At 39.2% G+C, this 13,218-nt stretch overlaps 1 protein-coding gene across 1 annotated transcript in view; it reads right to left on the minus strand.

Annotated features, from left to right (window-relative positions):
• The window catches only part of GLG1 (golgi glycoprotein 1), a 160,500-nt gene that overhangs the window by 39,852 nt on the left and 107,430 nt on the right, over nt 1–13,218 (minus strand). The window contains exons 3-4 of the mRNA XM_044911309.1: nt 8,309–8,395; nt 4,229–4,444 (exon numbers count right to left, since the gene is read on the minus strand). Of these exons, the coding sequence (XP_044767244.1) occupies nt 4,229–4,444; nt 8,309–8,395 (303 nt within the window). The remainder of the gene's footprint in view (nt 1–4,228; nt 4,445–8,308; nt 8,396–13,218) is intronic.

The raw sequence follows: 13,218 nt of genomic DNA on the forward strand, positions 1-13,218 counted from the left end.
GGCTGCCTTTGGCTCAGGTCATGATGCCAGGGTCCTGGGATCGAGCCCCGCATCGGGATCCTTGCTCAGCAGGGAGCCTGCTTCTCCCTCTGCCTGCAGCTCCCCGCTGCTTGCGCTCTCTCTCTGACAAATAAATAAAATCTTAAAAAAAAAAAAAAGATACATAGACTCTGAGAGACAAGTGACAAAAAGATAAGGACAGAGAGGAGAGTCGACACAAACCTTAGAATTCCAGAATAAGGCTTACTTTTTCTTCCTAATTTAATGAGTGACACTCAAGTTTGTCTGACTATGGCCCACTTAGGCGAGGCCTACCCATTTCCATTTCCCAAAGAAAAAAGAAACCTATGATAACAAACATTTCAATAGAAACATATCAGACACTTACTATTTACAGTATACAAGAGATTATTATAAACATGATCCTAGTTTATAAAACAACATCCTATACCAAAGTTTAATAGCCCATGATAACTTACTTAGATGGCTGTTAGCAATAACATAAAAGGGGTTGAAAATAATAATCTGATAGTCAATTCTTGATTTAGATTTAGCCTTTAGTCCTGGAATCACAGGGTAAAGAAATGATTTCCATGTAATGAGTCTAAGTGTTTCCCTGTATACTTAGGGTCTTTAACTGTTTTAAATGTACCACCAGTAAGATTATCTACTTAGGGCTATTATATTTCTTAACGGTTCCATTTGCTTCTTCTTGGATTTAAAGAAAGGCAGCATCATCGTGGCTTGAGATCCCCTCAGGAATCTGAGATTTAATTATAATTACAGCAATTGTAGCACCACATATTGGTGCTGGGCCGTATCATCATCTCCATTAGATGTTTTCATTCATCCTAACTTTAGATAATTTTTTCAAATAACTGTATTTGAGGTAATCTTCTCAGTTTCCTCGAGTCTGAGCATTTTCAGTTCAGCCCATTTTAGTTATATAACTGAAATGTATACAAATATTTGACAAAGAACACTGTATGCTAATTACTGAATAAGAATGAAATCAAGGGAGGTAAACTACACACTAGCACACCATCTACAGGAAAATAAAATTACTTAGGGTTAAAAAAGGGTAAGTTAGGGGCGCCTGGGTGACTCAGTCGGTTAAGCGGCTGCCTTCGGCTCAGGTCATGATCCCAGAGTCCTGGGATCGAGCCCCAAGTCGGGCTCCCTGCTCAGTGGGGAGTTTGCTTCTCCCTCTGACCCTCCCCCCTCTCATGTGCTCTCTCTCTCTCAAAAAAATAAAATCTTAAAAAAAAAAAAAGAAAAATTTTTATTAATATAGTCTTTGTTCTCAAATTTACATATATTAACATTTTGAAAGAAAATCAGTTTTTTTTAATTCTTATGTTAATCCCCATACATTACATCATTAGTTTTAGATGAAGTGTTCCATGATTCATTGTTTGTGCATAACACCCAGTGCTCCATGCAGAATGTGCCCTCCTCAATACCCACCACCAGGCTAACCCATCCTCCCACCCCCCTCCCCTCTAGAACCCTCAGTTTTTCAGAGTCCATCGTCTCTCATGGTTCGTCTACCCCTCCGATTTCCCCCGCTTCATTCTTCCCCTCCCGCTACCTTCTTCTTCTTCTTTTTTTTCTTAACATATATTGCATTATTTGTTTCAGAGGTACAGATCTGAGATTCAACAGTCTTGCACAATTCACAGCGCTTACCAGAGCACATACCCTCCCCAGTGTCTATCACCCAGTCACCCCATCCTTCCCACCCCACCCCCCACTCCAGCAACCCTCAGTTTGTTTCCTGAGATTAAGAATTCCTCATATCAGTGAGATCATATGATACATGTCTTTCTCTGTTTGACTTATTTCACTCAACATAATACCCTCCAGTTCCATCCACGTCGTTGCAAATGGCAAGATCTCATTCCTTTTGATGGCTGCATAATATTCCATTGTATATATATACCACATCTTCTTTATCCATTCATCTGTTGATGGACATCTTGGCTCTTTCCACAGTTTGGCTATTGTGGACATTGCTGCTATAAACATCGGGGTGCACATACCCCTTCGGATCCCTACTTTTGTATCTTTGGGGTAAATACCCAGTAGTGCAATTGCTGGATCATATGGTAGCTCTATTTTCAACTTTTTGAGGAACCTCCATACAGTTTTCCAGAGTGGCTGCACCAGCTTGCATTCCCACCAACAGTGTAGGAGGGTTCCCCTAAGAAAATCAGTTTTGACACATGACTCTTCTACATTCATACAGAGGCAGGGTACAAACAGATGAACCATTACCCTGATCCTCTGACCTTTGGAGGAAGTCAGTTCAAAGGCAGTCACAGAGAGAGTCTGCAAGCTTCAGTGGCAGATTTGAAATCGACGAGCCAGAAGCTGATTCATTAATTTTTAGGATAATTTGCATATCTAAATAACTGGCCCCAGAGAAACGAACTATAGTTAGAAAAGGTAAGAAGGGCTGAGGCCATGCCTCCCTCATTTTTAAACTTGGCTGTAGCACCAGAGTGGATTATATAGGAAGGAACATGCTTTTTGAAGAGTGCAAGCATGAATCTATCTTCTTGTACCCAAAATACAGAAAGCCCCAGGATAGGGGCCTGGTATAAACAGAAGTTCACCTAACCGGGAGGTAGAGCAAAAGATAAACATGACAAAAATGTGCATTTTGATGGTCCATAGAAACATTTTTTTTGTTGTTATTTTACAAAGCTGGGCAAACAATCCTCATCGTCCGGTTCTCGGGCTCTAGTGCTACTGTTTTCTGTGATTATTTCAGGCACTAAGACTTAATGACTCAAACATGCAGTTGAAAGCAGGTTTTATACTGACAATTCAGATTGCTAGTGGGAAGCTAACCAGCAATTATCTTGGTGTCAACAGGGAAAAACTACTATAAAAAGAGGTGAATTGTAATGGTCTACTCTACAGTGTAGACCACTAATCACAAATATGGAAAAGTGTCATCACTGATTCCTAAAAAAAATGTGTCTGGAACACTTATGTGAAGCTTTTAAAAAGAGTGAGATATGGAATTGGACATGATCTCTAACAACCTAAATAAAGTCAGAAGAGCTTCCTGAATTATTAGGGTAGCTTAAGCTTTTGTGCCATTTTTAGAGTCTGCAGGGAAGGAAGAAATCTGCCTTCCTTATTAAAACTGGCCTTTCTTTAGCTGCCAAAAGCTCTATGCCAAGTTCACAGTGCTCTCAAGACTGACTCAGAGGTGCCCTGTGAAAGGGCCAGAGCCCTGTGCTGGTATGAAGGAAAGGGTATTTGGTGACAGGCAGACAATAACCAGCCCTAAAATCGTCATCTGAACTGGTGTGTGCAGTTCCAGCATTCCAACATCATGCCCCCCACCCTATGTCAGTGACAGAAGCGGGCAAACCATGGGGCAATGAATAAATAAGAGGACAAAGGGACAAAAAGGTTTTATTTCCCATCATATTTCCTAATGAGCAGATTAATGAGCAGTGGCAACTAATAGCTGATGTCAGACATATGCCTCAGACCACCTCTCCCCCAGCATCTGTTACTTCTCAGGAGTTTATTTCATTTTGCTGAGCCAACAAATTCAGAATAAACCTGGCCAAACCTCCATTGTGAGCTTCTGGACAACAGACTCACAAGAACAAAAATAAGACCACACATAATTAAGAAAGAAGTCGTCAGCTAGGTAGTTATTTTCCTTCTTGTCTTTACCAAAACTAGTTCTTCCGAGATAAAGATATAGCAATAGATCACATTTATAGAGTACCTTTCTTCTCACAAGCCAGAAGTACCTTCACATATCTTAAACTTTTCTAATATTTAAATATCTTCTTTTATACCAGTGTGTTTACTAAGTAATTTTTTTATATCAGCAATGAGGTATATGCAGAGAAAGGTTAGACAAGTTAAGGCTCTCCTACTCCAACTACTTTGCCCACAAGACAACAAAATGCTTTGCCAGGGAACGCTATAGGTAACAAGCAACTGGTTTAGTATTTCGAAGATGACACTTCTCTTGGCTGATACTGATTCTTCTGCTTTCCCAGACAGTACTGAAACACTACAAACAGATGAAATGTATTCACGGGTCAACTAGCCTTACATCTTGGGGCTGTCTGGACCTCCACTTTAAGGCCATCTCCAGCCCTAAATTTTTCCCATGCCAGTTATACAAAACTTTTCTTTCATCAAGTTCGTAGGACCCCTTTGGTGAAGCCGGTATAAATATAATAGATACCTTTTCTCCAAGCCGAATGCTGCCACATTTCAGAATGTTGATGTCATTTTTGCAGTCATCCATGAAGCCACAGATTAGACGGTAATCACTGAAAATGATGGCCGTCATCTTGGTGATATACTGGTGACACTGGTACTCAGTGATGTTGCCTCGGTGATCCACCAAGCAGGAAACCAAGTAACCTTTCCCAACTGGTTCATCAGCACATTCTTTAATCTGCTCCAAAGAAAGTGGCTGTTTTATACAAGTATTTTATTCTCATATCAAACAACTTTTACAAAAGAGAATGTCTGGTATTTTCTTATTGATTTCCCATCTATATTTAGAAGAAAAAGAGGAACACTTAGAAACACATTTGTTATAAAGAAAATAGTGGCATGCCTACTCAGATTGTTGTGGTGTCTAGGATATATCTGATTAATGTGTTTGGCAACAATTTTTAAAAATTTCAGCTTTACTGAAATATAATTTTAAAAAGCTTTTAACATCTACAGCTTTAGAATGGTTCTACTGAAAAGTCCCTTTATCCACGCAAAGAATGCAATGGACAGTGAGGAGATTAATCTAGGAAATAGTTCTGGAAAACAGGTGCAGAACTGAAGTCTAGTGGCATGTCCCAAGCCAAGCTACACAACAAATTATTATTGTTAGGTAAACCTAATGGCCAAAAGAAGGGAGGCGGGAAGGCATAATATTACTTCTTGACATGACATGAATATGTTCTGAATTAACTGTGGATTTGGACATGTGTTTTTGAACTTAGTAGAATCCCCAGCTTCACCACTGCGGTCTGGAACAGAAACATGTTTAAAACGATGCTCAGTGCAGTCTGGCAAGAAGTCTGAGAAGGGGAAGGCCACTGCAAATCTAATTGGTGCTTTAGACACATGTTCTAGTGGATCAAGCACAGAGCTATTCCACATGGTTTGTGTTCCTGCAAAGTGCATCCCAAACCACACGTGCTAATGAAGCAAGCTAGCCAAAAAATGCTGAAATTCAGACATAAAAAAGTAAAATCTACTTATTGGGTTGTAAGCTTGAATTATAAAACAGGGGAGGTTGTTTAGAAAAATCCTACTGCATTGAAGAAATTAAAAACAAACAAAAATGGTAGTTTTGACAAGAGTAAGGGGCCCAAATGTAAATGTTTACTTTTAATATAAACAAGAAGAAATGTTTTATTGGCTCTTTGAAACCAAGAGTGACCATTTTCTACTATCACACTACCTATCCTAAATACGTACAGAGGGCAAAACAAATATATTCTCCCTTTCCAAAAGGTGCTAGGTGAAGATATACTACACACTCATTATCTTCTAGCCCACTGGGTCTCTTCAAGTCTAACTCTTCTATCAAATTCAAACATGTCAAACACTCAGTTCAAGACAGAAAATGGTGTTTACTTTTCAAGAAAGCAAACTTGAGAATTTAAGCAAATAGTCTCACTCTGGCTTCAAGAGGCAGCAGAGATCTTCTACAATCAAGATGAATGCAACTCTTTCAACTTAACCTTGAGCTTTTTTTTTTTTGAGATGCCCAAAAAGAGGGTCATGAATTTATTTCCAGGAAAAGGCCTTTGTTTTGTTTTTGAGCAAAACAGAGTTAAGTTTCAAAAGTGAAAGGAGGAATAGCTACTTGAAAATTCTCAATTTTTGTAACTCAACCACTGAGAAAACCCCGTATAAGAACACAGAACTAGCGGCAGACGCCTGGGTTTTAAACCTTAGTGAAGTGCAAGTATTCATACAGCTCTTACACTGGGCAATCAATAGTTTACAAATCTGAAGAAAAACCAGGAGCACATTTTGAATTGGAGCCCCAATAAGAAAATAAATGTATATTTAGCTTTAATCACTTGAGATTTTACTGAAACACAGAGAGGTAGTACCTATTTGTATTTTAGTTTACCACCAATTAGGATAGGGTATAGTGTCTGAATTAAAAGTTTATGCTTTCCTCCAACCATTCTATTGGCTAGAAGCTTAATACAACAGAAGGAAAATTTCTCTGATTAATAGCAAAAAACACCATTAAGTCATCAACATGTCCATGAATGGGAGTAAAGTCTGAAGTGGCTGGGGAGCAGATTCATAAGATGCCATTGGAAAAGTGCTGTCGTCACTCTATTTTTTTTTTTTTTTAAAGATTTTATTTATTTTTCAACAGAGAGACAGAGACAGCAAGAGAGGGAACACAAGCAGGGGGATTGGGAGAGGGAGAAGCAGGCTTACTGCTGAGCAGGGAGCCCGATGTGGGACTCGATCCCAGGACTCTGGGATCATGACCTGAGCTGAAGGCAGACGCTTAACGACTGAGCCACCCAGGCGCCCCTCGTCACTCTATTTTTGACATGAAGTAGTAGGAAAGCCACCAGTATTTGGCTCAACAACAGAGAGTAAATAAAAGTTTGGTTTGCAGTTTGCAGGTATTCTTGTGATGCTGTTTTTCTCCCTGCAAGTAGGATTGCAAGAGAGAGGACTGGAAGGAGATGTAGAATAAAGCATTTTGTTGGCAACTATGTTCTTCCTGATATTTAATTTCCCTGACTCCAGTATAATCTCCCTCTAGGGAGGGGTAAATTCCCATTTTTACTTGAAATCATTTACAAAACCACAACACCCCAAAAGGTTACAAGAGGACCACCATTACATGAACATTATAAGAAAGCCAGTTATACACACATACATACATACATACATATATATCCATATCTATCTATATCTTGTATAAGCCAGTAAAGAGGGAAATTATTCTGATGAATCTGCACAGACTCTGAGCTAAATTTCCATATGGCAATCAAACTGGTATATACAGTTAACCATATAACTGAAGGGAGTATGAGGTGCAGAATATTAAAGCTGAAGCCAATGTTTTCAAAGATATGCTATTCTATTCTGGAGCCCCAAAGTAAATATGAAGAAGGGTCACTGCTTTAAAAGAATAAAACATATCAGATCCAGTACTAGAAGGTCTGAGGAAGAAAACATGTTCTACAAGGTCCCATAATGACGTAAGTGAGGAACAACAGCCGAGGGCTTATCTGGTTGGGATAGTGTCCTCCTTAAGAGCTAAGAACGTTGTCCTGAATTAAGTCATCAGTAGGGTAGTTTGAGGACAGATCTATGTGTTGTAAGATGTAGAATTATTAACTTTGAGGTAGAAAAACAGCAACTGTTCTTTGTGATTTTTATACTTTGGTATGCAGAAATCTCTGGTCTTTTGGAATTTTTTTTTTTTTTTAAAGATTTTATTTATTTATTTGGGAGAGGGAGACAGAGGTAGCGAGAGAGAGAATGAGCAAGGAGGAGAGGGAGAAGCAGGCTCCCTGCTAAGCAGGGAGCCTGACGTGGGGATTGATCCCAGGACCCTGGGATCATGATCTGAGCTGACAGCAGCCGCTTAACCGAATGAGTCACCCAGGCGCCTCCTTTTGGAATTTCTATCTCTGATTCTCAAAAATAAAATGAAATAAAAATTTCAAAACCACAATTTTCACTAGTGTTTTTTGTTGTTCACATTGAGCCAAGATAATTGAAAATTTTCCCCAATTAACATCCACACGATGCTATACATTATCATTAATTATTTTTGTTTTTATACTCAACATCTATCTATAACAACATACACAATCCTGTCACAAATCTTTTTAATGCTAACTCCTATTATTTGAAGCATATGCCTCTGTGGTTCCATTGAACCAACTGCGTAACTCAGAAACATTTATAGACCTCCTGGGGAGACCATTCTGATAAGCTTCAGACATCAGCAGATTGCAAAAAGTATGAGCACAGCATTGATGACAGAAGCAGTTGTGTCCTCTGTTTGGGGACCAACAGAGCCTGATTTCCAATGTGTCTGAATCAACAGCATCCTATGATCAATGTAGGTGAATGTTTACAAAAAAGGAGGCTGGTTACACTCCCCGCTGCCTCGGCCTCTCTCTCAGCCAATACAGATGTGAATTCCAAGAAAAGTAAAGTAACTGAGTCAGTCATTCCTCCCTTAATGACTGGCCTGGTGAACAGATGTAATTTTCTCTTCTAAGCCATTAAATACCCACAAAATTCTTTCACAACCTACCTCTGATATGGTGGATTTGCAAACCTCTCTGGCCACAGATTCAAATTTGGGGTCTGTAGTTAGATTCAGCTTGTAATTCCACAACAACTACGTACAAGAGAAAAATACAAACAAAAACTCCAGTTAGAATACGGAATTTTTCATCGATGGTTCCTGTAAGTGATAAAAGTCCATTATACAGAGTCAGAGAAAACATATTCAGGTAATGAAAAGAAAAGTAAGATAAAAATGTCATTGTGTTTACAGATAAAAGGAAAAAAAATGAACAGACAAAATAAAACACTACCATTCAGGCATACTTTTTTCTTTTTACACTTAAGGAAAATTTTTTTTTTAACTCAAGAAAAAAATTACAATTAAAATCCCTGGTAAGGTTTTCAGAGAAAACATTAATAAGGTTGTACAAGCTAAATTCTATTAAATCAAAAAGTTTAACCCAGCAGCTCAGATTTGGTGGGTTTAGTTGCAGATTTCACAATCCACAGTGCTTCCACAGATCAGTTTTATGAAGGAGAGATGCCGAGGGCCTAGTTTGCAGGCATATCTATCTTCACTCCTTTAAAACCCTTCTTCTTTGCCTTGACACATACACCATAAGGTCTACTTTACACAATTGTTTTTAACACGTTTTAAACTCCAAACTATCTAAAACCATTACTATTTACGGATGAGCGCTGAATATTACCATACCTTTTGCAGCTTTACTTAACAATTTTCAGTGTATGATTCAATTTCTGAAAAGTAGCACAAACGAGCCCTTATACTCAGCTCAGATGGAGAGACAGAGCAGGGACTTTGCATGATGCTGAACATGAAGAGACTGGGGGAGGGAGACGCAGTTCACAAGCCTTTCTGCTATACTCCAAGACAAACAATACAATCAATCACTCACTGATTCCCTGAAACATCTGCTTAGCACTTACGATATACCACACACAGTCTGAACTCAAGGTCTTCATAGGCTATTAGAGGAAACAGAAAAACATGTTTGAATATGTACTGTACTAGGAACTGGGGAATAAAACAAAAGGAGAAAGACAAAGACTATATTATCCAGTGGTGGCTCTGGTCAATGGCAAGTAGTGTGAGTATTTGGTTAATGGCAATACAAGGTACCCCTGGACTGTGCTGGGGGGTTTGGTCAAGTAAAGTGTAACATAGAAAGTGCTATCTAAGATGAAACCTGAAAGATTAGCAGTTAGCCACGGTAAAGGGGTAGGGAGAGGACTATTTTAGGTAAATGAAACAGCATGTGTGGAAGCTCACTGAAAGGGAAACGGCATGTTAGAGGAACTGAAAGTCCAATGGAAGACTGACTCTGAAAACCCTTGTAAGCTATGTCTGAACTTCAACCTGAGAGTAATGGGGAGTCACTGAACGGAAAATAAGGGAGTGACATGACCAGATCTGCTTTTTAGAAGTAGAACAGAGGCTTATATAATGTGTTTTAGGAACAACACAGAAATAAGCACTTAATTCTGTACAGGAGGAAGCTTTTGTGAATAAATAAAATTTTGTGAAGGATGAGCTGTATTTCTTCTCCTCCTCCCTTAAAAAAAAAAAAGCCAGCAAAAAGCTCTAATCCCTCAACTATGATTAATAAGTGAGTTTTTAGAAAAAAGGAGTAGAATCTGTCCACCATCTATAACAAAAGCTCTACAAGGACAGACTTCTGCCTTGTTCAGTACAGTGTATGCCCAGTGCCTACAAGTGTGAGTGATGGAACACATAGGCACCAACAAATATTTGTTAAATAGATGAACAAAAAAACAAACTTATACCATGATGAGTGACAAGTTCAACCAACAGGACATATGAGGCCAAACTGAGAATGGGGGTATAGGAGAAGCTTAGTTCTAACTGAAGGAATCTTGGGTCTCCTGGTTCCTCACAAGCAAAGATGAATCCAGTGACTCAAAAGACAAGGTTAGAATTTAGACAAACACATTTTACAATTATCTATGAATTAAGTAGTACTACTTGTGGTCATTACATTTTATATTTTATTTTTTAAAAGATTTTATTTATTTATTTGAGAGAGAGAGAGCATGGCGGGGGGAAGGCAGAGGAAGAGGGAGAAGCAGACTCCCTGCTGAGCAGGGAGCCCAACACAGGGTGGGCTCAATCCCAGGATCTTGGGATCATGACCTGAGCCAAAGGCAGCCGTTTAACCAACTGAGACACCCAGGTGCCCCTAAATTTTATATTTTAAAATTAAAGCAACATTCTTCTTTTAAAAATAAGAACATTCTAGGTGCCTCATTGGCGCAGTAGGTAGCGCATCAGTCTCATAAAATTAAGAACATTCTGTGTGTACAATATTAAAATATTTCCTCCTTACTGGGTGACTGTAGCTGACTCAGTGCCATTTCTTTCAAAGAAAGAAAGAGAGAGAAAGAGAGAAACAAGAAAGGACAAAAAAATTGTCCTTAAGTGAAAAAAGAAAAAAGTATGCCTGAATGGTAGTGTTTTATTTTGTCTGGTAGCTCAAGGATTTAGAGTAAACAGCAACAAATGACAGAAAAATTACAAATCACAGTGTGCTTCCTTAATTTATCTAACACAAACTCAGATATCCTGTGATGGGCTAGAAATTGATTTTCTGTCAAAGCCATTTAGATAATCAATCACGTAGAGCTTCTGAAATGTCTTCAACTTTTAATTTGGAACATCTCCTTTTTCTTTTTCTTTTTTTTTGAGATATAATTCATATCCTATAAAAGTCACCATTTTAAAGTGTCTAATTCAGTGGTTTTCAGTATATTCACACGATTGTACAAACCATCACCACTGTCTAATTTGAGGACATGCTCATCGCCCCAAACAGAAACCCCAGAGCCATTGTATCACTCCTCATCCTTCCTCCACCCATCCTTTGGCAACCATTAATCTGCTTCCTGGTCTTTTATTTTTAATATGACCTAGTTATGCATTATTATTCTTTCAGGAATAGAATTAAAAAGGGAATTAAGCATAGGCTGCCACCAGTACCTTTTCCTCTAGAAAACATAAACACACATTACACCTGATTTTTGAGAGTTGATTACTTGCATCATATTTGATACCTGTCCCCTCCTGAGTGGTTACAATCAACTAAGAAAAATACTGCAATTGGACACTAAGTGCTGTCAGTTAGCAAGATGTAGTCCAGCTTCAATTTTCTTAAACATAAGATGTTCACTTATGAATCCATCCACTTACCCATCTCCCTCTCCTAGACACATACTGAGTAACTACTATAACCTGGAATCAATCCTGCTAGATGACAAATTTAAGGGTGAAGAAAAAAAAAAAGCCACTGTCTCAGTATTCAAGGAGCTCAACCACAGGAGGCAAAAGACGGAAAGAGTCAGACTGGGAAGCAAATAAGCAATGAAAATACAGTGTCATAAATGTGATACAGATGCATACATGTTATGGGAATACAAAGGAAGAACATAGCTTAGTGAATGTGGAGGAGGGATAGGTGGGGGTGGTAGTGGTCAAGTTAGACTGGGCTCAATTCCCAGGAATAAGAAGGATTTGTCAGGTGAACTGAGGGAGATTGGGGTTCTGGGAATACAAAGTTAAAAAGGACAGAAAGAGTAATTATAGCTTCTAGGGACACCCATAGCTCAGGATGGCTGGGTTGAGGTATGAAAGATGGGGCCTGGGGGGTTGCAGGCAGGGATCAGATCACATCGAGTATCAGAGCTCACGGTTAAAGAATGTGTATTTTATCTTATAGCTAATGAACAATTTTAACCAGAGAACTCAAAAGGTCAACTTTGGTCATAGTGCAGAGAAGGGCTAGACTAAGGGAGGTTAGCAGACCAGTTAAAGGCACGGTGGGAAAAGATGGGATGTATCTGAAAAAATCAGGATAGTGACAAGTTTTGGGTGTGGAGGGTGAAGGAAAAATCTTCTTTCATAGTCAAGCTCCTTGAAAGTCCCTATAGCTCATTTTATCCACTTACTCTTCCATTCATCTTTAAAAAAATTTTTTTAAAGATGTGTAAGACTGTTAAATCACAGACCTGTACCTCTGAAACAAAGAATACATTATATGTTAAAAAAAAAAAAGAAGAAGAAGATAGCAGGAGGGGAAGAATGAAGGGGGGAAAATCAGAGGGGGAGACAAACCATAAGAGACTATGGACTCTGAAAAACAAACTGAGGGTTCTAGAGGGGAGGGGGGTGGGAGGATGGGTTAGCCTGGGGATGGGTATTAAAGAGGGCACGTTCTGCATGGAGCACTGGGTGTTATGCACAAACAATGAATCATGGAACACTACATCAAAAACTAATGATGTAATGTATGGTGATTAACCTAACATAGTAATAAAAAAAAAAAGATTTTATTTATTTGACAGAGAGAGACAGCGAGAGCGGAAACACAAGCAGGAAGAGTGGGAGAGGGAGAAGCAGGCTTCCCGCGGAGCAGGGAGCCCAATGTGGGGCTCGATAGCAGGACCCTGAGATCATGACCTGAGCCAAAGGCAGACGCTTAACTGACTGAGCCACCCAGGCGCCCCCCCATCTTAAAATTTTCAATCAAAGCTGTTCAATCAAATAGTTCTATAAAGGTAGGTAAAAAATCAAAGCAGTTCCCTGACAAGTCGCTTTCTGAAGTCCTACTAACTCCCCCAGAGACAAATACTTTAAATTCCTTTAGCTTTTTCTTAGGGTAATTAACTCTACACTTTTTTTTAAAGGATTTTATTTATTTGAGAGAAAGAGAAAGAGAGAGAGAGAGCACGCACATGAACGTGCGCGAGGAGAGAGGGAGATGCAGACTCCCTGCTGAGCAGGGAGCCTGATGCGGGGCTCAATCCCAGGACCCTGGGATCATGACCTGAGCTGAAGGCAGACACTTAACCGACTGAGCCACCCAGGCGCCCCTCACTCTACACTTTCATTAAATTACTTGC

The sequence above is a fragment of the Neomonachus schauinslandi genome, chromosome 16 (genome assembly GCF_002201575.2).
Source record: "Neomonachus schauinslandi chromosome 16, ASM220157v2, whole genome shotgun sequence".
Lineage (NCBI taxonomy): Eukaryota > Metazoa > Chordata > Mammalia > Carnivora > Phocidae > Neomonachus > Neomonachus schauinslandi.